The sequence below is a fragment of the Lepisosteus platostomus genome, chromosome 5 (assembly GCF_059453375.1).
Source record: "Lepisosteus platostomus isolate fLepPlt1 chromosome 5, fLepPlt1.hap1, whole genome shotgun sequence".
In the NCBI taxonomy this organism is placed as follows: Eukaryota; Metazoa; Chordata; class Actinopteri; order Semionotiformes; family Lepisosteidae; genus Lepisosteus; species Lepisosteus platostomus.
In genome coordinates this window covers 6,603,464-6,627,904 of record NC_142615.1, presented here as the reverse complement: position 1 = coordinate 6,627,904, position 24,441 = coordinate 6,603,464, and the positions used below count along the sequence as shown (strand labels likewise).

The window sequence follows — 24,441 nt, the reverse complement described above, 5'->3', positions numbered from 1 at the left end:
AGATCCGTAGTCCGAAGGCAAAAAGGTGTAGTCCAAAATTCCAGGAAGGCAAAAAGGTAGAGAAATGCTAGGTAGAGTTTACGAGAAGTTAACTCAATACCGAGCAACGGGAAGCGGGTTAGAATGGTATAAATAACCTGGCGTGCCGCACGGTAGAGCAATTGCAGATGTGTTAACTCGTGAGGCGGCTCTTGTTAATAATAACCCGATGCTGGTGCTGATTAGCTTGCTTACGAGTTGATCTCTGCTGGCTGGCGGTCGTGACAGGAACGAATCTTCTCAACTCAGGACAGAGGAACAGCAGCTGTCCGGATCTGAAGGGACAGATTCTGAACTGCTGACTATGACCAAGTCCTGCCAGAGAACTGTTCTTTTTCTTCCCAATCACATTCTTCCTGAGAGTAACACGTTGATGAGTAAAGAGACTCAGTCACAAGGCCTGTGTCTCTGTCGAGCAGGACTCTCAGCCTGAGGGTAAGGAGTTCAAGTCCTGGCTGTGTCCTCATGTTAACTTTCAATTTCGTTCCTAGTGACAGTAAGACGGTGATTAGTACAGAGATTGGCTTGTCAGGAGCTCTAATGTAGAGGTGAAGTATGGAGTCATGGCTCAGTCTCAGTCCATGAGATTTATGATTTGTTTTCAGTTTAATTCCTCCTGAAATGTCAACACACTGATCAGTAAAGAGACTGGTCCTGTGAGTGTGTGCTTCTGTACCTCACCGGTTACAACTGTAGGCTCACAGTCACCTGGTTGTGGGCTCAAGTCCTGGCCGTGATTGCATGTTGTTTTTCAGTATAATTCATAGCAACAGTAACACATTGCTAAGTCAACAGTTAGGGGTTGAGCTTTATGGTCCAGAAGTCTGGGCTTGTGGCTGACTGGTGGTGGGCTCAAATCCTCCATGAGACCTGTGGTTTTTCAGTGTAATTCTTCCTGAAATGTCAACACACTGATAAGTGTGAAGAGAGGGAGTCTGGGAGTGTGTGCTTCTGTAGTGTGGAGGTTAAGACTGTGGGCTCAGTGTCAGAGGCTGGGGGGATCACATCCTGCTCCTGAGTGCAAGCTGGTTTTCACCTTAGTGACAGTCGCACATTGATAAGTAAAGAAATTGGGGCTGGACTTTGTGGCTCTGTTGAGTAGGGGCTAAGACTCTGGGCTGTAAGGGTCTCGGCAGGGCTGTGCGGTTCAGTAGGGATAATAAATATAATAATAATAATAATTGCTTACACTTATATAGTACTTTTCTGGACAATCAACTCAAAGCACTTCACAGGTAATAGGAATCCCCTCCACCACCACCAATGTGCAGCATCCACCTGGATGATGCGATTGCAGCCATAGTGCTCCAGAACGCTCACCCCACACCAGCTCTCAGTGGGGAGGACAGCGGAGTGATAAAGCCAATTCATAGATGGGGACTATTAGGAGGCCATGATTGGTAAGGGCCATAGTGTCCCCCATCACTATACTGGGGCATTAGGACCCACATAGACTGCAGGGTGAGCACCCTCTGCTTGCCCCACTAACACCTCTTCCAGCAGCAGCCTTAGTTTTTCCCAAGAGGTCTCCCATCCAGGTACTGACCAGGCTCACACCTGCTGAGCTTCAGTGGGGCTGCCAGCTAGGAGTTATATGGCTGTTGCCCAAAATAGGGAAAACTACTAGGGCACCTGATACTAGTATTTCATGCGACGAACAGCCAACTCAGGGGATGTCATCACAATTACTTCTCAATACTAGTACTGTATGTATGAATACTCGTGATGTATTCACAATGTCAGCGGATTTCATCAGAGCAGCCGGTACCATCTGACCTTCTCATGGGAGCTGAAATGTTCTCTGTGAAAGGTTACAGCATGCCATGTTCTTTTAATATGTGTGATCTACTGAATTATTAATGTGATGGCTGCTTATTTCCGTAAACAGACTGGACCCCGATCCCAATCTCCAAATCCAGTCAAACCCCCCATGAATCACTTCAGACGAAAGAGAACCAGCCTCTTTCCTCCTCCTGTGTTTAACACGCAGCTGGGGGGGGGGAGTCATGGTCATGCCCTGAGCATCGGGATGGTGGGGTGTCTAATTAGCAGACAGAGGTCTGAATTAAAGCCGATCGTAAGAATTAACTTCATGGTTTCTACCACTACTGTGCAGGCAGGAAAACACTGTGAGATTTAGAAATGTAGAAAAAGACTAAGGTGACACACCAGGGCCAATTTTCCTAGATGCCAATGAACCCACTAGCATGTCTCTGGACTGTGGGAGGAAACCCACATGGACACAGAGAGAACATACATATTCTACACAGATAGAGCACTCCAGGAGTCAGAACTGGGGCCGCAGCGCTGTAAGGCACTGTGCTGTGCTATATAACTGAAGTACAGCCAGTGGGAAGAAAGCAGACCTAGAGTCCTCAGCTTCCTGTCTTGAAGCAGTCACCTGACCAATGGTCTGCTTCCAAATCAGTCAGGTGACGGAGGATGGCACAGGTCAAACCCCCCCACACACACCCCCAATGCATTCTGGGAAATGTAGTTTGAGACAAGAGCTGCCATCTTTGTCAAACCTTCGTCCCCTCTTTCGCCACACGATCAAGACAGCAGAGGACCCGCTGATGGGCAGGGGATTGAAAGCAGGGGCCCCTCGAGGCCCATCTGCCTTCACCATACAGAGGTTCGACGAAAGGCACATCATTCCTCGCCCCCCCAGAAATAAGGGGTCAAGCCTCTGGTACAGATAATCACTGCAAAAAAAGCCACTACGCAAGAGGTGCTGATCGACTTTTTATTGCGTGTGAAGAGCATCGCCGGAGCCCCAAGAACCCCACGATGGGGGCGAAGGGAGGAGTCGACCCCTTCAGAGCGGTCGATATCCCAGCAGCCCCCCCGACTTGAAGCACCGCCCTACTTCGGCCCCTCAACAGCCTTCCCAGCATCTTGGTCCGGCAGCTCCCGGAGGGTGGGGGGGTTCAGCTTGTCCAGCTGCGCCACCACGCTGTCGTACTCATGCTGCCACTGCTCCTTGCTCAGGGCCGAGGGGCTGACCTCCAGGAACCTGTAGGCCTCCTTGGACTGCAGGATGAACATCCCGCGGACGTGCATGCAGACGTTGCAGAAGCTCTTCCAGATCTGCGGGGAAGGGGAGGAGAAGCACAGACGTGAGGCCGACCTGAGTGGTGCGGGGAAATGTGAGATCGCACTGCCACGGGGCAGAGAAGAAACGCTCCTGCTGCTGGCAATCCTTCTGCTGTGGGAAAAGGGGGCGCTGTTGTCTGAACCACGTGACTCCATTTCCCCAATCAGACCCACGCGGTCTTATATAACACTTTCCTGGACACCCCACTTAAAGTGCTTTACAGGTAATGGGGAATCCCACTACCACCACTAATGTGCAGCCCTCACCTGGATGACGCGATGGCAGCCATAGTGCGCCAGAACGCTCACCACACATCAGCTCTCATTGGGGAGGAGAACAGAGTGATGAAGCCAGTTCAGAGAGGGGGGATTATTAGGAGGCCATGATTGGTAAGGGCCAATGGGAAATTTGGCCAGGACGCCGGGGTTACACCCCTACTCTTTTCGAGAAACATCCTGGAACTGTTAATGAGCACAGAGAGTGAGGACCTCGGTTTTATGTCTCATCAGAAGGACGGCACCTGTTTACAGTCCAGTGTCCCCGTCACTATACTGGGGCATTGGGACCCACACAAACTGCAGGGTGAGTGCCCCATGGTGGCCCCACTACCACTTCTTCCAGCAGCAGAATTAGTTTTTCCCAGAAGTCTCCCCTCCAGGTACTGACCAGGCTCACACATGTGTAGCTTCAGTGGGTTGCCAGTTGCCATCTTGGGTGCGAGAGGGGGTTTGAGTCCGTTCAGTGAAGCGCAGTTGAGAGCAACAGGATTTATCCCTGCCGCACCGAGGCCTGGAGATAACGTGGACCAATCGGAATCAAAACGCACCCATCAGCCCGCCAGGAATCATCTGCTCGCTCGGGGGGGGGGGGGTGCACACCTCTATCCCAGAAGGCATTGGGGTGCAGTCCACATGTCTCGCAAACCCTTGCAGTGATAATCCACCCGCAGGATTATCCCTGACCAGTGAAAGGATCTGACCGAATTCTAGCCCAGAAGGGGGCCGTCTGGATGTTTAGCACATGACTACTCTCTGATCCACAGCTACAGCTCATGATCCCCTGCGTCCCCTGTGAAACCTCCCACCTTGCTCTTCAATCTCGTAGCCTTTGGTCTCCATCGCCTTAGGCTACACTTTTGACTCTCGCTTTTCTTATTCCACTTGACAGGGTGATGACAGAACAGCCTCCCCACGACACCACCCGCGCCTATACAGGACAAGCACTGCACCCATCAGAAGCCACAGTAACCACTGCATCGGCAGCTCAGGGGCTGCCTGTAGGATGGTTGGTGCTGCAGCTCAATCAGAGTGTCTGGGGTGTGCAGGCAAAGATCTGGGCCAACAGGTACCAGATCAGAGAAGCTCAACCCGCCAGGCAGGACAGCTCTGTCCACCCCCGCTCTGAGATTGATCTACCAGAATCGCTCTGGGAAAAAAAAACAACACTGACCGGCTCGGCCTTATCCAGGCTGGACAGGAAGTCCATCTCACAGTCCTCCAGGAAGTCCAGCATGTCCTCTCCGGCGAAGGTCCTCTGCTTGAGGTTGTCCAGCGCCACGCCGGTCGTCTCCCAGAACTTCTTCATCTGCAGCAGGATCTCCTGGATCTTGGTCAGGCACTTCTGGACCTCCGCCAGCATCTTGGGATCTCCAATGGATCCTGGGAGGCAGAGGAGGAAAACAGGAATTGCTGGAGGGGCTGGATCAAGAGGCAGATGTCATTTTTAGATGGAAACATACCCTGGCTTCTCTCAAGACACAGCTGGATGAGCTCCTCCAGTCAGGACAGGAGGGTCTCCTTTACACAAAGGGTGGGGGAGTGGGGAACAAGCTGCCCAGCCATGTTGCTGGAGCCGACACCCAGAATTGGGTAAAGATGCAGCTGGACAGGAGGCGCTTCTTTTACACAAAGGGTGGGGGGAGTGGGGAACACCCTGCCCAGCCATGTTGCTGAAGCCAACACCCAGAATTCGGTTAAGACGCAGCTGGCTGAGATCTGCTTCTCAGTCAGTTACCGATCTGCCAGCCGAGCCTGGAGGTTACAAACAGGACGTTTTCGTGCACCGAGCTGCCGGACCGGGACAGGCCTGTCCTGAGCTGCCGGTGGGAATCGGGGTCGCAGAGGCCGAGACAAGCCTCATCCCAGCGGCCCCCCACGGTTCGGCAACCCACCCGCCTACTGGTTTCAACTCTGGTGACAGCTCAGGTCTGTTACAAGCAAACAATCACATAAAAAAACAAAACACATTTCCCTAAATCCTGACTTTGCTATGGGCTTGAAGCTGAGAGCGGGACTTCAGTCAGGACAGGAGCGGCTCCTTCACACAAAGGGTGGTAGGGGTGTGGAGCAAGCCGTCCAGCCACGTTGTTGAGGCCAACACCCCGCACAAAACACGTTCCAGCGGCCCCCACGATCCGGCAACCCGCCCGTCTACCCATGTCGATCTGGACCTTGGCGTAGTCCAGCTGCAGCCGGATCAGCTCCTTCTCCTTCTGCCACAGCTCCGACACCTTGGCGTCCTTGCGGCTGCGCAGCTCCTCCAGCTGGACCTTGAGGGACTCCTAGGCCGCCTTGTCCTTGGGGTTGTTGGTGGCCTTCTGGATGGTGTTGATCATGGCGCCCAGGATGGGCACCACGGCCGCCACGATGCCGAACTTGCGGTCCCGCTCCCCGATGCTGTTGATGAGGCCCTGCAGCTCCTTGTTCTTGTCCTGGATGTCCGTCTCCAGCTGGTTCCTCTCCCCCTGTAGCTGTTTGACCGAGGTGTCTAGCTTGCTGCACTGTCCCTCCAGGGCCTTGGCCTCCGCCGTCTTCTCCTTCTTCTGCTGCTCCTTGTCCGCCTTGGTCTTGACCACGTCGCTGCAGGTGTCACCCACGCCTTTGCTCAGATTCTCATACCTGGAGGAGGAGATGGGGTGGGGAACTGTGACCCCTCTTGTGTGGAAGCCCGCAGCCCCCCACCACCGAGACCGTATGGGACAGGAGAATCCGAGCCAGCGAGCCAAGAGACAGGGGGGGAGATGTCCACTTGCTGAAAAACTAAGGTTGCTGCTGGGAGAGGTGTTAGTGGGGCCAGCAGGGGGCGCTCACCCTGCGGTCTGTATGGGTCCTGATGCTCCAGTATAGTGACAGGGACCCTATACTGTAAACAGGCGCCGTCCTTCGTGTGAGACGTAAAACTGAGGTCCTGACTCTCTGTGGTCATTAAAAATCCCAGGGTGTTTCTCGAAAAGAGTAGGAGTGTAACCCTGGTGTCCTGGCCAAATTTCCTCCTAATAGTCCCCCTCTCTGAACTGGCTTCATCCCTCTGCTCTCTTCCTCACTGAAAGCTGATGTGTGGTGAGCGTTCTGGTGCACTATGGCTGCTGTCGCATAATCCAGGTGGGGCTGCACATTGGTGGTGGTGGAGGGGAGTCCCCATTACCTGTAAAGCGCTTTGAGTCGACTTTCCAGAAAAGCACTATATAAGCATAAGCAATTATTATTATTATTATTATTTCTGCTTGAAAGCAGCCTGGGACCCAGTGGAAGGAGCCTCCCCCTGTTCGCCATCAGAGGGCAGCAGTGTGAATGATTCACCGCTACATCTGCTGAACTCCACTCGCCTCCGCGTGCTGCTCTTCTTGCTGGTGTTACTGAAGTTATTCCGCATTTACTGTCCAGCACTGCCCGTTGTTGGTGTTGGGTTGTGCATGATGGTGGGCTGTCATGACTGTTGTTATTTACTGTTTTGTAGCGTGCCATGCACACTGTGCCGTCTTTTTTGTACTGTGCGCCTCCCGAGAGAACGGGGCCAATACGAACTCCTATGGACTGTATGTGTGCATACTGTAGGGCAATCCTACTCTGTTTGCGAGAAGCGAGGCCCTGCACCCCAGCTGCTCCAGGTGGCACCATATAAATGGCCGACCCTGCGCTTTGACCCCCAGCTTCTCTCTCCCTATCTGTGTGTCTCATGGAGAGCAAGCTGGAGTCTGTGAAAAGACAAATTCCCAATGCAAGAAACTGTATAGGGTTAATAAAGTGATCTTATAAATTACTCTGCCTCTCATCCCCTGCGCTACTTCTGGTTTGTGATCTTTGAGGTTACTGGGTGACCGATGAAGAGTTTTGACTGGGTTGATGCATTCTCATGCATTTGATGCCAACAGCAGAGGAGGATCCCGCAGTACTTTCTCCTAGTTGGTAAAATAAGGTATTCAGTGGTGTCAGAACAACGATAACGGGCACCCTGGGCTGACAGTCTATCTAATATGAAGCAAACGGCAGCTCCCGAGACAGTATGGGAGCGGATAATTCAAGCCTAACAGGAAGTGCTTTTCACAAAGGGTGGTGGGAGGGTGGAGTAAGCCGCTCGGTTGGAATGAATCCTGATATCCCAGGATCTCTGGCTGCTTGCAATGACGGGTTCCCCCATGGCAGAGCTGGAGCTCTGGGGGGTCTTACTTCTCCACCGATCGGTCCACTTGGTGGCAGATGTCCTCGATTCAGCCCTTCGACTTGTCCAGGAACTTCTTGGCCAGCGCCACGTTCCTCTTCTTCACGGATCCGGATCATCAGCAGCATGGTGCCATGATGTTGGTCCCCGTACTGGCGCACTGCGAGCGAGATCAAGCGCCAGCACGTTTATCTCTGTTTCGCAATCCTGACCCCTCTGCTGTCTCAAGAGTCTCCAGCGCTTTTATTTCAACAGGGAAGACACCCTGGATCTAGATTTTAGGATTGGGATGTATTTTACAGCAGACTATCCATCCATTTTCTCAGAGCTCTCTCCAGTACAGGGTCACAGGGGGAAGCTGGGGTCTATCCCAGCAAGCAACAGGCACAAGGCAGGTTCACCCTGGACAGGACACCAGTCCATCACAGGACACACAGACACACACACATGGACAGGACAGGACAGGACACTAGTCCATCACAGGACACACACACACACACACGCAGACACGCACTAGGGAAAATGCACCTGCCAGTATGATTTTGTACTATGGTAGGAAACTGGAGCACCCAGAGGAAACCTGCGTGAACACAGGGAGAATATGCAAAGTCCATGTAGGAGTTTGTAGGAGTCTATGGAAGCCTCCCAGGGTTCTCCCAAGACCCAACTAAATGTATGGAATACAAGTCCATTTGTAGAACCCTTTGAAAATGAGATTTTTTCCAGATTTTAAATTTCATTAAATTTTCTGCACACACAACTGAGACACATACACAACTGAGACACACACACCTGTCAAAGCATGTGTGCACACACATACACAACTGAGACACACACCGGTAGCAGCAGGTGCCCACACACACACACACAACTGAGACACACACACCTGTAGCAACAGGTACACACACGCACGCAAACCTGGAGCTGTAAGTACGAGGACTCACCTGGAGCAGCAGGTACTCTCTCACACACACACACACACACACACACACACACACACAGAGAGAGACACACACACACACACACAGAGAGAGACACACACACACACACACACACACACACACACAGAGAGACACAGACCCACCTGGAGCAGCAGGACCTCGGAGGAGGCGAACAGCTGCTGGCTCTCGGTGGCCTTGAGCCTCAGTTTCCTCTCCAGCTCAGGGTGGGTGGCCAGACACAGGTAGGACAGGTGGAAGAGCAAAGCTGTCTTCTCGGCGGCCGGGACCATATGCCTGAACATCTCCATGTCATTCATCAGCTGCTGATCCGCAGGCACTAGGTCTGAGAGAGACATTCAGGAAAGAAAAGGCTTTTTAAATATTTTCTTCACCCCCATGTCCCCCATGTCAAAACCCTCCCAACCCAGAGTGTCCAACATGAACACCTTGAGCCCTTGAGTCTGTGTAAAACTTTCTGCACATCTGCCTTGTGCAAACACCTTCAGTAACTGAAATCAAGACAGTTCACTGTGGTTCAGCTCGTGAATCCTAAAGCCTCATTATACCTCCATAAGACACCAAGGGGTCAAAAACCACAGCTGAAGTCGGAGAATCACAATATCCGAATCAGAACGGATAACGGATCAGAACACGCTTACCGCAACACTGAGACATCTTGAAGCAGGTTTGTGGGTGACCTTAGGCACTGAAACGTCTGTCCTGCAAAGAGAAAGAGGGTGTTTTTTTAAGGCAAATATCAAGAAAATAATAAAGTTATTTCCCTCTCACCCCCTGCCGCTCCTATGCCAGAACACCAGCTGAACACCGCCGATGGAGAGCAGCTGGGTTTGAGATGAACTACAATACAAGCTGAGAGACCAACAAATTGCTTGAGATACCCTACTGGGGAGGTATCAAGTGGAGAAAGCACACACCGATTTCAAGTCTACACAAGTTTCAGCCGCATTTTCTAGCGGCCTCACAGCTCACTGGAATGGTGTGCAAATTTTCATAAAACGAGCATCTGGTCTCCTCTTAACAACTAATCATTTTCTTTGACCAGCAGACAAAACACACACACCCCTCCCCCCACATTAAGACCAGGAGAGACAGGAGGACTGCAAGCCTGACTGGTTCAAATCGAAAGCACATGGCAAAGGCAGCAGATGGGACAACGGAGCCTAAATGGATATAGTAAGGCATCCTAGAGGATATTAATAAAAAAAGCCTTTAGACTCATGGCTGTACGAAGCTCTCTCAGCTCTTCCCGGAGGACTTTGAAAGTGTGCCCTTCTCTGAGCCTGTTTTATAGTGCTCCGAACAGGTAAGAAACACCATATAAGGCTCGCAGGGCTGCAGAACCCCGCCCCTACTCAGACTGCTCCAGGGGGAAAATCTGTAGGGGGGCCGTCTGAAATTCGGAGGGGGGGAGTGAAACAGAGCCGCTGTGACTGCCCCAGCAGAATTTCGCAACCAGGCCCCTGACGGTAGTGATCAAGATACCGATGAGCCATCTGGCATTGAGCGACGAAGCCCGGTTTCACGTTCACCAGCGCCCGCGCGATTATTTTTATTATTGCCCGGAGTAGCAAAATACACCGACGTTCTGAATCGTTAATAATAATAATAATAATAATAATAATAATAATAGCAAGTGGAGCTGTATGTCCTGAAGTATAATAATAATAATTAATAATTGCTTACACTTATATAGCGCCTTGCTGGACCCTCCACTCAGAGCTCTTCCCAGGTCATGGGGATCCCCTCCAGCCCCACCAGTGTGCAGCCCCACTAACACCTCTCCCAGCAGCAGCCTCAGCTTTCCCAGGAGTCCCCCCTCCAGATTAAGAAAACAGCAGGCACAGACTCCGATAACTACGGTCCTCGTTATAGAATAACTCTAAAGTATTAGGATAAACTCTTGCAAGGCATCGGTCCACCCGAGCCCTCGAGATCGTAATAATGCTGCAAAGGGACGGGTAATGGGTTTATTCCCTGCCACAAAGGAAAGAAAGGCAACGTTTCGGGCTGTGGAGCCTTCTTCAGGCTGAAACGTTGCGCTGCCTTGCTGCTCTTTTCGTTACCTGTCCTTACCTTTTACCTAGAGGAAACCTTCTCGAGCTGCTTTATAATAATGTTGACACCCAGGAATGCAGACACCATGGAATAGGTGCTGTTCATGGACGGATAGCCCTTCTGGCACATCAGACAGCCCGATGCAGGACCTGCGAATTCAGGGGTTCGTGTTCATTATCTGACCATTGACAAAGCACATCTGTTTTTTTAGGGCCCGAGTTAAGTAGGTGAAAGTCCTTTTGTCCGAAACTGAGGGGGCAGGACAGTTGAGTCGAGGGGGCGATGCACCGGGTCTTGACTGCTCTGCCCCCACACCCTTCGGCAGACACCTCTACCAGGAGGCATTCCTGCAGACCCTATTACAGTGTTCTGACACAAGCAGCCCCCAGTGTTTCTCTCACTAATGTACGCAGCTGTGTGGACAGGGGTTCACAATTGCCTTTTCTGTGAAGTGTCAGTGAAATCACCAGAGTCATGTGTGTTAACAGGAATGTACGGCGATTTCAGCAACCAGACAGAGTACATGTCAGGGTCTGAGGGAGTGTCCCACACTGCCAGCTGGAGGGACTGAGTCTCTTTTGTTTGAAGGGAGTGTCCCACACTGCCAGGCTGGAGGAACTGAGTCTCTTTAGTCTGAAGGGAGTGTCCCACACTGACAGGCTGGAAACTGAGTCTCTTTAGTCTGAAGGGGGGGTCCCACACTGCCAGGCTGGAGGGACTGAGTCTCTTTAGTCTAAAGGGAGGGTCCCCCACTGACGGGCTGGAGGAACTGATTCTCTTTAGTCCGACTTTTAATGTCAGGATTTCCAGCCATAGTGTCAACATCGGAATGATATCACCTATTTGATTCATGATGTCTGAAGCTTTCGACTGTAAGCTACAGAAAATAAACGCTTTGCTCAGGAGTGGGTGCAATAGTAAAAAAATAAAACACAAAACTCGCTCATGAGAATTGGGACCAATAAATAATCCAGTTACTTTTTTGTACAACATGAAAACATATTTCAAATTCCTAGAAACATGCCAAAATGGAGGACAATTAAATACAAAACCTGTTCTAAAATCATGTTAAAAAAAAGACCCAATATTTGAATACAGGTCCTGACCAGTTGAAATTAATGACAGAAGCGACTAGGTTCACTCACTTACAGAGTGCCAGAGACTTGTGCAGACTTGAGCTTCGATTGTGGCAGGAAATGATTTACAGTTGTCGAAGAGGTCTGACAGAGCATGTTCCCAGTCTCTTACACTCCCATCCCCTCCAGCACTGTCCTCTGTTATACTTTCAAAATGTCTTTACTTCCGGCCCGGGGATGAAGTCAACCCAGCGGACGTCTGAAAAAGAGCAGAGAGACAGGAGCTCCTTGAAAGGGCATTTGGAACTCAGAGACTGAGACGCCACTTTACACAGAGGGTAGTGGGGGTGGGGAACAAGCTGCTCAGCCCTGTTGTTGAAGCCGATACCCCGGCTACTCTCCAGACACAGCTAGGTGAGCTCCTCCAGCCAGGACAGGAGGCTCTTCATTACACAGAGGGTGGTGGGGGTGGGGAACAACCTGCTCAACCCTATCATTGAAGCCGATGTCCAGCTGTGTCCTGAGAAAAGACCGGGTGAGGTCCTCCAGTTGTTTAACACTGCTTGATTGTTTAACATCAATAAAGTAAACAGACTGCCTAGCAGGACCAAGTGACTAACTATCCTGCAGAAACAGCAGAGGCGCTGTAGCTGTGAAAGAGCTTTTCCCGGTACTCAGGGTGCGACAGGGACCATTACAGAAGATCATTTGTGCCTTCTGCCATAAGACTTTACAACCCAACTACAGTATGTCTGGGCGGGGGCAGGGGCACTGACCTGTTGCAACACCATACCTGTACTCCTGAAACCTGATTCCTCTGTAACAACTGATGCTCTGTGTTACTGGTGCTCTGTCTACATCTGGTTTATAGTGCAATAGGTGGAAGTGGAATGGGCAATTCATTTATTATTCACAACTGTTCAATAGTTACCTACTCTTTGCAATGTGCTTGGGAGTTTGTAATATCTATACTGTCTATTACACCTTCCTTGTGTTCTGTACATTCAATTTTTTGCTTTGTGTGCCTTTTCTGTTTTGTTTGTAATTCTTTATTCCATTTAATTTAGTTATTGTATTGTATTACTGTATTATTGTATTACTACATCTGTACTGTGCTGTGTTGACTGTGCCTGGCTGCTGTAGCACCTGAATTTTACCGGATGAATAAAGTACCTATCCGTCTTCCTTCTGCCGGGAGAGTGGGGAAGGAGCCGGCTGCCTCACACTCCGATGGCCATATCCTGGGAGAGGCTCAGCTGCTCCAGCTCTTGCAGGGCCCGGTCGTACTCCCTCTGCAGCTGCTCCGCAGACTGATTGGAGGGGCGCAGGGCCAGGAAGCTGTAGGCGTCTTCGCAGTGAGAGAACTTCTCCCCCACACTGGAGCAGCAGGCACACAGCACCTGGAAGGACTGCTCTGTGTGTGTGTGTGTGTGTGTGTGTGTGCAGAGGGGGTGTCCTACACTGACTAACTGAAGGAACTGAGTCTCTTTAGTCTGAAGGGGGTGTCCCACTCTGACAGGCTGGAGGAACTGAGTCTCTTTAGTCTGAAGGGGGAGTCCCACACTGACAGTAAAATGTTTTGTTTCATGTTTTTTCAGTGACAGAGTACTCAGTACTCGTAAGCAAGGTACCCATTTCCTGAGGGATGAGTGTACAGTATGTTTGAATATCAGGATTTCCACAGCTGGAGTCAACTTCAGACTGATATCATCTACTACATTCATGATGTCTGGAGGTTTGGATTACAAGTCCTACAGAAGTCCTACAGAAGATAAGTCCTTTTACCTTTCAGGAGTGGGCTCAATAATAAAAATAAATAAATAAATCATAAAAACTCTGCTTTACAAGAATCTGGAACACAATAAAAATCAAGTTAGTTTTTTTTGGCATAATTTTAAATTAATACTAACGTGGCAAAATACCAAACCGGAGGACAGTAAAAAAACAAAAACCTGTTCTCAATAAGGAGACAGCTGGGCTCACACACTCACAGAACGCCAGAGGACATGAGCAGGAGGGGTGTATCCACCTCAGTAGCCACAGTAAGATGATCTGGAGTGATCTGATGCTATTGAAGGGGCATGCCAGAACACGCCTTTCGCCTCCAACACTCCCACCCCCTCCAGCAGTGGCCTGTTAGCAGGATGCTCTTAGCATGCCTTCCTTTGAGGCCCCGGGGACGACGTCAACCCAGCGGATGTCTGAAAAAGATAAGAGAAACAGGAGCTCTGTGAAAGGGCAAATGGAACTGAGAAACAGAGACACTGCTTTACACTGAGGGGGGTGGGGGTGGGGAACAGCTATGCTGCTGGGAGCCGGTAACCCCGGCTTCTCTCAGGACACAGCTTGATGAGCTCCTCAGATCAATTAACTCCTAAATACTGAAAAGGCCAGATCTTCTAAGCTTTATTAGGATCATATTGTTGTGTTTAACAAAGTGCAGATATGAAAATACACACCATAAACGATCATCGAAGTCCTAGCCACTGTTATACTTGACGATATTCCAGCAGATCAGCTGGCATTGTAGAAACCAAGAGATTCGAGCCTGAAGTGTCCGTTCGTCCAGCCAAGCTTTATAGTAGGCATACAAGGAACCACAATAAGGACTATAGTAGTTGTAGTAGCTCAGAGGGGACATGCCTCTACACAGCTTATAAATACACGTTTCTCTACACCCTCCCCCTCCTGTCTTCGAGGTAGCTTTCTCAGGACACTCCCAGGACTCGGAAAGCACTTAAAACATTCCTTTCTTGTCAGGAGTTTAGTGTAAACATTCCCCATTTGGGAATTTGGGACAGGAAGTGAGAAGCATCTGTGGTCTAGCCAGCGTGAAGGTTAGAGCTTAGCATGTGAATACAGCAGGAGTTCACAGCTCCTGCCACTATCTGGGTACAGGGTTACACACTGATTCTGCTCACAGACTCCATCAGCACGTATGGTGCTGAATCCTGGAAAAGAGTGAAAGTCTGATTGAATTTATATTATAGGCTCGGTTTAATTGAGGTCTGCGGATCATTGTTTCCTGCTCCATTAAATTCGTCTTTATCTCAACAAAATGTCATCCAAATAGCCTCAGGCCATCGGGGAACTTCTTAAAATCACATTTGGGTATGTTAACAGTCAGCATTTGCGAGTGCAGAAGTCAATCTAAAAAATAAGGATTCAGTTTGTCTGGCTGGCGTCCAGTTTCAGTTTTTCCCCTGTATCATACTGCTCATGGTGAAGCACAACCCGGGGCTGGGGTATAAACTGCACGAAAGTGGGTTTAAAACTGGACAGCAGGCGCTTCTTTACACAAAGGGTGGCGGGGGTGTGGCCAGCGGCCATCTCACCCTGCAGTGCCCAGCTGGCAGTCCCCCCCCCCCACTGGAGCTCAGGAGGTGTGAGCCTGGCCAGTACCTGGAGGGGAGACTCCTGGGAAAGCTGAGGCTGCTGCTGGGAGAGGTGTGAGGGGGGACAGTAGGGGGCGCTCTCACCCTGCGGTCTGTGTGGGTCCTGAAGCTCCAGTATAGTGACGGGGACACTGGACTGTCCTTCTGATGAGACGTAAAACCGAGGTCCTGACTCTCTGTGGTCATTAACAATCCCACGGTGTTTCTGGGAAAGAGTAAAGGTGTTACCCCAGTGTCCTGGCCCAATTCCCCCCCTGGTCTTTACCCATCATGGCCTCCCAATAACCCCCCTCTGAACTGGCTCCATCCCTCTGCTCTCCTCCCCACTGAGAGCTGCTGTGTGCTGAGCGGACTGGAGCATCATCCAGGTGGGGCTGCAGGGGATCCCCGTGACCTGGGAAGAGCTGGAGAGTGGAGAGTCCAGTAAAGTGCTATAGAAGTGTAAGGAGTTATTAATTATTATTAACAGGCTGCCCAACCTGTTGTTGAAGCCTCTCTCGGGACACAGCTGGATGAGCCCCTCGGAACAATTAATTCCTCACCATCAAACAGGGGGCGGAGGGGTCCCACGGGCTGAACGGGCCCCTGGTGGATGCAGGTGTGTTCACACGCAAGCGAAAGGCGGGACGTGCCCCGAGAGACACAGCCGGGTTGGACAGCGGACGGTTGAGGAAAGCCGGCGCCTGTTCTTATCTTGACTGGCCTGGAAAACTGCCACCTCTTCAAAAATCACCCGTTTCAGCAGGAAAGGCTGCGTGTCGCGCGGGGTGAGAGGTTCGAGGGGAGGGGGTAGGCGGGGCCGCGCGCACACAGGTCTGTATCACCAACCTGCCCCACCTCCTCCTCCTCTCGCACGCTTTTATTCCTTTCACGCGCGTTTCCAGCAGCTCCTCGGTGCGTATTTGAGCTCGGTCCTCTTCTGCGTGGCCGCTGCATCGCGCGATCAGCTTGCCGGTCCTCCCGCGCTTGATCGGGCTGGCCTGCGGGTTTGCGGGTTTTGCTCTGCATTGTGTGTCGGGGTGGGTACGCCGATATTAATCCACGATCCAGGGTCACACGGATGCGCTGATCCTACGCGAGCACGGAGTGTGTGTGTGTGTCCTGTGATGGACTGGTGTCCTGTCCTGTGTGTGTGTGTGTGTTTTAAGCAGGCTTAAAAGTTAATTCCACGCCAAAACGTGGACAGAAAAAAAACCCAGCGTGTGTGTCCGTTTCTGCTTTTCTGCGTGGAATGAATCCCCGCCGCAGTCTTTCACGGTGCAGGGCTGTGTGTGTCTCGGGTTCCTGTTCCAATCAGAAAGGTTCAGATCTGCGTCTGTTGGGGGTTTTAATGACCGATGCGTAACGCAATAAGGATTAAAAAGGGACACGCGCGTGGCTTTCTTTCGGGTTCCCCTGTCTCGCGTGAAGAGCACTAGAACTGTCATTCAGTAAGAATTTGCAACTTCACTCCGATCCCCAGCAAACGCGGTAGAGGCAGCAGCTATAAAATAAGATGAGATTACTTTAACTAGCCCTATACAGTGTATTTTCACAGACCCCAGCTTGCTCTCCGTGAGATACACAGACAGGGAGCTGGGGGTCAGAGCGCAGGGTCGGCCATTTATACAGCACCTCTGGAACAGTTGGGGTGAAGGGCTACCACTGCCGGCCGCGGGATTGGAACCGGCAGACCCTGAGGCACAGAGTCACCGCTCCGCGCTCCGCCCCTTTGTATATAAGGAATTAATTCATTAGATACAGCGAGGCACCGGCAGAAACACACCAGCGACCCTCTACTCGCCAGCGAAGAAGCAAACACGCACGCTGGAGCTGCCCCTATAATGAAGGACCCTGGAAAAAGTACCCAAAAGGGGGGTACAGGTCATATTATTCAACCCCCTCACACCTATATAGCGCCTTTCCGGACTCTCCAGCTCTCTCCGGGTCACGGGGATCCCCTCCACCCCCCACCAGTGTGGAGCCCCGCCTGGGTGACGCTTAGGGTGACAGAGATGCAGGGAAAGGAAGAGCAGATACTGACCACAGATTTTTTAAAAAGACGAGGGAGGGAGAAACCAAGCTATTTAAAAAAAAAACATTTTGATCTCCGTCTCTCTCTTTTCCAGAAGTAAAGAAGATCAGCAACAAAAATGGCGGAGAACAAAGGTAGGTGTGTTGGTACCTCCGAGGTCGAAAAAAGGATCACCGACTGCATGCCATGTGCGTGACAAGTCGGCTTAAAGATCAGACGCTGTTAAACAAAGGAACTTCTCATCCCGTTAGGGATGTTAAGGACGGAAGACTGAGAAAATCAAAGATGACGTTCTTGAGCAGCGTCAAGTGAGATCTAATTTACAAAATCGAAAATGAATGCCCCCCAAAACAGCCGCGGGTGGTTATATTATCCTCGGGAATCTCTTCCTTATATCCAAATGGCTTCAACTGTGGGAACGCGTAGACCTGATGGAAGTCTGATAGGACTTGGGGCGCCCTCTGGCGGAAAAGGGCCGAATTATCAGCCTTCAACAATGAGGCGTCCTCAAACAACTAGTAAAAAAAGTTACTCGTTACTACTAAAAGACCCGCTTATTAGATCTCGGTTACCACCATTTCCTCATCGATGTTCTAGAAAATTAATTTTTATTTTTGGATTTAAGTGGAAACAGCGCTGTGGTTCCCCCTTCGGGAATGGCGCAAACTCCCAGCTCTTTCCTCCCTGTTGCTGGGACGAGCTTTTCCTGCAGCGGCCGAGGCAGCTGCATTTGAATGCTCTCCTCCCCTCCCGTCTTATCCGTCTGCCATCTGGCTGTTTTCGGCGGCCCGCAGCGGATTTTAACGTGGCCTCCTGTCCGGTTTCTCTCTCTCTCTCTCCGCCTGCGTGCGGCCGCAGTCCAGGCCGGTTTCCACGCGGTGCAGTCGGTGATCCAGCTCCAGGAGCTGGTCTCCGTGGTGCAGAAGGCGGCCGTGCTGTTCAAGGTGTCCTACTTCAGCCTCTGCCAGTACCCGGATCTGGAGACCAAAGTCCACCAGCGGGGGACGGAGTCGCGCAAGCTGTGCATCTCTACGGCGGCTACGTTTTTACAGGTAGGCAACGTGCCCTTTAAATATCATTATTGCTGGCCCATCAGCACTAATAGTGATGCTCGTGTAGTGGACCACTGCCTGGAAGTGTATTTCAAACTGATGGGGGGGGGGAGGCAGCACGTCTGTACACAAAGGATGGGGGTGTGGAACAAGCTGCCCAGCCCTGTGGTTGAAGCCGATACCCTGGCTTCACTCCAGACACAGCTTGGTGAGCTCCTCCAGTCAGGACAGGAGGCTCTTCTGTACACAGAGGGTGGTGGGGGTGGGGAACAAGTAACTTTACCTTTCTCTCTCATTTCCGGTTCTTCCCCCCCCCGAAGTGCGCCAATGTGGGGACCGACATCATGAAACGGGTGTTCCCAGCAATTCGGCAGGCGGTGAGGGAACAGCAAATGCAGTCGGCCCGGGTCAGCCTGGAGCTGTCCAAGACCCTGATCCAGAAGATGTGCTCCGACGTGCAGAATGTCGTGGAAAAGTACGCATCTTTATTTTCTCTGGGGAATTCCAGCTGCGACTGCTGGGTCTGTTGATGCTCTCTTGGGGAAGGGGGTTAAATATCATTCTCATCATTTTAATTGGAGTTCAGTTCAGCCTCAAGATGGAAGGGTTGAATTGAACAGCTGTGCAAATGGATAAAGGCTATTGAACGATACGTCAAGTCTCACGTTCGTTCCCCCCACCAAGGCACTCGTTTTTCTCTGTCGTGAGAACATAAGAAGGGCCAAGTCCTCTTTTTCATTTCTAACCGGTCTAGCCTGTTTTAATGGTTAATGGATCCGAGGCTGCAATGGTGTGAAAGTAGCCAGTTTTCAACCACAGAGCTGGGCAGGTTGTTCCACACCCCCACCACACTTTGTGCAAAGAGGTGTTTTCTGTTCTCCGCTTTCAAACGCTTTCAGATAGTTTTACACTCCCTTCAGACTAAAGAGACTCAGTTCCTCCAGTCTGACGGTGTGGGACACACCCTTCAGACTAAAGAGACTCAGTTCCTCCTGCCTGTTCTCTCTCTCTCGACCGCAGGTACGAAGGCCTGAACGGCAGCGTGGCCGGCACCTGCAGCGATGTGAAGGCGGTCCGCGAGAGCGAGCAGCAGGAGAGGGAGAAGAAGACGCAGGAGGCAGAGGCGCTGCGGGCGCAGGCCCACGCCCTGAAGGACCGGCTGGCCCGCCTGAACGAGGAAAAGGCCCAGGTGGGCCGGCAGATCCAGGACAAGCTGGCGGAGAAGAGGCAGCGCCAGGGCGGCTGCTGGGCCTACAGCGACAAGAGCAACAACGCCCGCCTGAGCGCCCTGGAGGGCGAGCTGCGCCACCTCTACGGGCAGGACAACTGCCTCACCCGGGAGATCTGGGACAATGCCGCCGAGCTCAACCGCATGCAGGCCGTCTACTCCCAGGTGCTGGTGGAAATAGGTAAGCGTGCCGATTGAGGGGGGTGTCCATGCCTGGTCCTGGACTGGTGTCCTGTCCAGGGTGTGTGTGTGTCTGTGTGTGTGTCCTGTGATGGTCTGACGTCCTGTCCAGGGTGTGTGTGTGTGTCCTGTGATGGACTGGTGTCCTGTCCAGTGTGTGTGAGTGTGTCCTGTGATGGACTGGCGTCCTGTCCAGGGTGTGTGAGTGTGTGTGAGTGTGTCCTGTGATGGACTGCCGTCCTGTCCAGGGTGTGTGTGTGTGTGTGTGTGTGTGTGTGTGTGTGTGTGTGTGTGTCCTGTGATGTACTGCTGTCCTGTCCAGGGTGTGTGTGTGTGTCCTGTGATGGACTGCTGTCCTGTCCAGGGTGAACCCTGCCTTGTGCCTGTTGCTTGCTGCCCACCCTTCTCCCTCTCTCCCTCTCCCTCAGGGAAGCTCGGGAAGCCCAAGCAGCTGCAGGAGGTGCAGCGCTGCCTGTCCCGCGTCCAGCAGATCCTGCTGAGGCTGCACAACTTCTGCGACACGGCTCGGGTGGCCATCGCCAGCCTGGGGCAGAAGACCGAGGCGGGAGAGAGCTTCCTGGATTACATCCAGGACTTCAAGGAGGAGTACCTGAAGAGCCTGGATGAGGCGGAGCAGGTGGGTGGAGGGGCAGATCAGTGGTGTGATTTTCTCTCCCGAATTTCAGTGGGAGCCTCCGTCAGTCAGACGGGTAGCTCTCTACAGTAGCTGGAAATAAGGAAACTACGATATTTTAGGACAGTCATTCATTTTAGAGTTAATAACTGCCATTTTTCTCCACACATCTACACACTGTGCACAAATGCACACTACACACATTCTGACTACAATGGCACCGTACACACCAACACAATGCATACACTCAACTGATCTGACACAATCGCACTCTACACCCTACTATACTGTATACATACTACACACGCACAAACATTCGTACTATATCCATCAACACAACGCATACACACTACACACGCACACACATTCATACTGTACACATCGTCGCAACGCATACACACACTGTACACACAACTGATCTGTATTCACAATACACACAACGACACACTACACATGCATGCACATTCGTACTACATACATCAATGCATACACACTTTACACACCACTAATCTGTATACACAATACACACAACCACACTCTACACCCAACTATACTGTATACACACTACACATTTGTACTGTGTACATCAATGCAACACATACACACAATTGATCTTTGCACACGCACACGCACACGCACACTGCAGTCCTTCCAGGTGCTGTGTGCCTGCTGCTCCAGTGTGGGGGAGAAGTTTTCTCACTGCGAAGACGCCTACAGCTTCCTGGCCCTTTGCCCCTCCAGTCTGTCTGCGGAGCAGCTGCAGAGGGAGTACGACCGGGCCCTGCAAGAGCTGGAGCAGCTGAGCCTCTCCCAGGACATGGCCATCGGAGTCTGAGGCAGGAGGACGAGGACCGGGAAGAGCTCTCTCACTTCCTCTGCGCTTCCTGCATTATAATAGGGTCCCTGCTTGGCCATCTGTCTAGTTTCTTGATGATGTCATGTGGTGATTTATGATGTCATGGAGGATGGGAATCGCTTTTCCCTGCTCCTGGGGTTCTGGTGAGGGGTTATCATGCAGACTAGGATCAAGGCTAGGGTGTTGCTAATCTACAGCAGGGGGGTTTGGTTATGTCCATGTTTCTAGTGTGACTGCAGAAAATTTCAAATGCACCTTTTTGACTATGTTCATTAATGGAATTTGGACAGCTTAAGTGAGGGGGGTGACTGTCACATAGCTCCACAATGTCATACTTGGGATCCCCCACACACGGTGTAATTCATGTGCCTGATCCCCATCTGTATGGCATGAAATAATGGAACTGCACAATAAAATGGTCTCGATGGGAGCAGTCTGATTCCTTTGCCGTCTGTGATACAAGCTGCCCAGCCCTGTGGTTTAAGCCGATACCCTGGCTTCTCTCCAGACACAGCTGGATGAGCTCCTCCACTCAGAACAGGAAGCTCTTCTGTACACAGAGGGTGGTGGGGTTGGGGAACAAGCTGCCCGGCCATGTTGTTGAAGCTTATTCCTTCGCTTCTCTCCAGACACAGCTGGGTGAGCTTCTCCAGTCAGGACAGGAGGGTCTTCTGTACACAGAGGGGGGTGGGGGTGGGGAACAAGCCGCCCAGCCCTGTGGTGGAAGCCGAGATGCTGGCTTCTCTCCAGACACACCTGGGTGAGCTCCTCCAGTCAGGACAGGAGGCTCCTCTGTACATAGAGGGTGGTGGGGGTGGGGTACAAACGTACCCTTCCATTTGACTAAACAACCTTTTCTCCATATCCCTGCTTTACCCTGAGAGCCAAGAGGGTGGAGTCCCATCCAAATAACAAAAGACAACACATCTATTCAACTGACACTCAGAGGTGACCGAACACATTTCAGGTTTACACCCCAGTTAAACGTGCCTTTTCTTCATTTCAGATTGCTCTGCTCCCCATGATCTCTGAAAACCCACTCTCACACACCACGCCCTCACATCGCACAAGACTCTACATTCACCAGCTGTAATACAGCTACGAACAAAGACAGACATTAAAGTTCGCTGTTACTAAATGACATTCGTATTAGTTCATGCATGTATTAATGTTCACTGGAAAGCAGTTTCAGTTCAATATTAAAATGTTCCCAGCGACAGCTGCATAACAGACTCATGACAGTAGTGACCATATTATGTCCACCCTATCTGGGGACGTTCTAATGTGACTCCAGCTGCTTAAACCACATGAAGAGGTGATGTCAGTTCGTCCCCCTACTTCAGTAACCACTAGAGGGCAGCAGCTCTTGCTCTGGGTTCGCTGAAAGAGAGACTTACAGAAGACACAGGCACAAGAACGGAGCCTGGAGAGATGTTCAAATAAACGCCGCCCCCCAGGGAGACCCGACTGTGTAAGAGCCTGGGACCTGTGAAAAGAGTCTTTTATATTTCTATTTAAGTGATTTTTTTATATTTATTTTGTATTGCTGTATGCATCTTAATTTTTCGTCTATTCTGGTGTCTGTTTTTTTTTTGGCTTTGGACTGCTGTAACACATCAATTTCCCTTCAGGATCAATAAAGTCTTATCTATCTTCTGCTCTGTTTTGTACCGTACAGAATGATGAGTTAAAAGCCAAGTCAGCCATTTACAGAGCAACGCCCACACTAACACAGATGATTTTTTTACAAAAATAACAGATAACAGTATATTCAAACAAAGCAACAGCAATATAATAAAGCTGACAGGAGCTACTTTAACACCTCACGCTCTTTCGCACTTCAATTCTCTCAACAGATGGGCAAAAAAAAATTCCAGCAAAGAGATAAGACTTTTATTGTCCTCTGAAGGAATTTTGTATGGACACCCAGCACTCCTGTACATTTAAATAGCATGCACAAAAAGAGAGAAGAAAATAAAATCATTGCACATTACACTATTACAAAAAATAAGAAAAACACTGCACATCATTCTATTGCACATGTACAGTAGAACACATAACATAACATAACATGTTGTAAGAGTCAAAATTGTTTATCCTTGACATTATTGTGTTGACAGCTGTAATGCATAGTGGAACAAAGGAATCTTTGTATCCGTTTCACTTACCTTTGGGAACCCTGAAACGTTTGCCCGAAGGAATAAGTTGGTATTCAGGGTTGAGGATGTGGGAAGGATCTGATATCATTGTTCCTGTCTGTCTGATTAGGGATTTTTCAAAGATGGGCTGCGGGGAGGGCTGCTGTTTCACTCCCTTGACCTTGAAAGCTGTCTGGATGAGGCGGGTCATTTGCCATTTAAAATGAACTGATAGATGACCGAACCACACTGAAATACCATATCTGATAATGCTCTCGATTACAGCTCCAGAGACAGATAAAGTGGGTGACCACAGCTACTGTCTGCAACACTGTGTGGTGTGAATGATACAGGGTATAAAGACCTTTTTCAGACGAGCTGCGATCAGATGATCGGAACACATAGGAGACGAAACTGGAAATTAGACCATCTAACAACCCAGCAAACAGGGCTGAATGGATAAGAAAACCCATAATTAATGAAGAAATATAAGGTAACCATATGAGGAATCACAGGAGAAAATTTATGAAATAATTTAAAAAACAGGAGTATAACAGTGGAGCTGATGTATGATATGCAAACAGACAAAAGGAAAAAAAATCATTGTAAATGGAAAGAAAAAACATTCTAAGCAAGAAATTATTCTGCAGACTTCATGCTGTCAACACTAAAGGCAATTCAAGTTAAACAGTGGGCTAATTTCAGCGGCCACATTTGTTGCTTCTGGTCTTAAGGCTGAATTCCAGTTTGGGGTGCTGCTTTCAGTTCATTACAACTGACCCCAGCAGGAAGGGCAGCCCCTACATCACAATTCTCGCGACCTCTCACCCGTGATGAGAGCAGCCTTGCGCTGATCTCCACAAACATGGCGACCATACAGGACTTGCACAACGTTCACGAATTTGTGAAGGTCTCGGAATTTCTCACATTTTGCAGTACCCTCAATAATTTCTTCTGAGACGGAGATTTAATAACTGGTTGGAGACACTGGGGCAGCAGTCCCCGTTTAACACTACAAAGTGTACATTGCCACAAACAAAATACGTGTTCCTAAAAAACGTTGCAAACGCAAAAGATTCCCAATAGCCTCTGAACACAACTATGAAGTTTACTTTTACAGCGGTGAATCTATTTGGTAATAAACAAACAAGCCAATAGCATAATACCTTAACGCCCTCGCCCAGTGGTGAGGAGGAAGCGCACCTAGGCACTCATAGTACCGCAAAGCAGGCTGGGAGTTGTAGCCGGGGGGAGTCTGAGGGTCAGCAGGATGATATG

The 24,441-nt window shown here is 50.5% G+C and overlaps 2 protein-coding genes across 6 annotated transcripts; one reads left to right on the top strand and one right to left on the bottom strand.

Moving 5' to 3' along the window:
• Nucleotides 1-2,771: 2,771 nt before the first annotated feature.
• LOC148662770 (uncharacterized) lies at nt 2,772-9,288 on the bottom strand. Its single transcript, XM_088631324.1, has 4 exons — nt 9,174-9,288; nt 8,654-8,857; nt 4,586-4,794; nt 2,772-3,129 (listed from the first exon to the last, which is right to left on the bottom strand). Exons 1-4 carry the CDS (start codon nt 9,187-9,189, stop codon nt 2,905-2,907), a joined length of 654 nt encoding a protein of 217 aa, XP_088487450.1. The 5' UTR covers nt 9,190-9,288; the 3' UTR covers nt 2,772-2,904.
• A 6,435-nt stretch (nt 9,289-15,723) lies between these two features.
• On the top strand, nt 15,724-21,455 carry LOC148662769 (uncharacterized). 5 transcript variants are annotated; one of them, XM_088631322.1, is made up of 7 exons: nt 15,724-15,955; nt 17,173-17,209; nt 17,934-18,127; nt 18,448-18,602; nt 19,148-19,536; nt 19,964-20,172; nt 20,911-21,455. In XM_088631322.1, exons 2-7 carry the CDS (start codon nt 17,194-17,196, stop codon nt 21,121-21,123), a joined length of 1,176 nt encoding a protein of 391 aa, XP_088487448.1. In that variant the 5' UTR covers nt 15,724-15,955; nt 17,173-17,193; the 3' UTR covers nt 21,124-21,455. The 5 variants fall into 5 exon arrangements, with proteins under 5 accessions (XP_088487448.1, XP_088487446.1, XP_088487445.1 ...); XM_088631320.1 differs by having other exon boundaries at nt 15,725-15,955; nt 17,170-17,209; XM_088631319.1 differs by having other exon boundaries at nt 15,941-16,080; nt 17,170-17,209.
• Nucleotides 21,456-24,441: the final 2,986 nt, after the last annotated feature.

Coding starts and splice junctions, on each gene's coding strand:
- LOC148662769 (XM_088631322.1), top strand. Junction 18,128..18,447: donor CGGCGGCTACGTTTTTACAG/GTAGGCAACGTG, acceptor CCCCCCCCGAAG/TGCGCCAATGTGGGGACCGA. Junction 18,603..19,147: donor GTGCAGAATGTCGTGGAAAA/GTACGCATCTTT, acceptor TCTCGACCGCAG/GTACGAAGGCCTGAACGGCA.
- LOC148662770 (XM_088631324.1), bottom strand. Junction 4,795..8,653: donor GGTCCTGCTGCTCCAGGTGG/GTCTGTGTCTCT, acceptor TCTGCCTCCCAG/GATCCATTGGAGATCCCAAG. Junction 3,130..4,585: donor GCCTGGATAAGGCCGAGCCG/GTCAGTGTTGTT, acceptor CCTTCCCCGCAG/ATCTGGAAGAGCTTCTGCAA.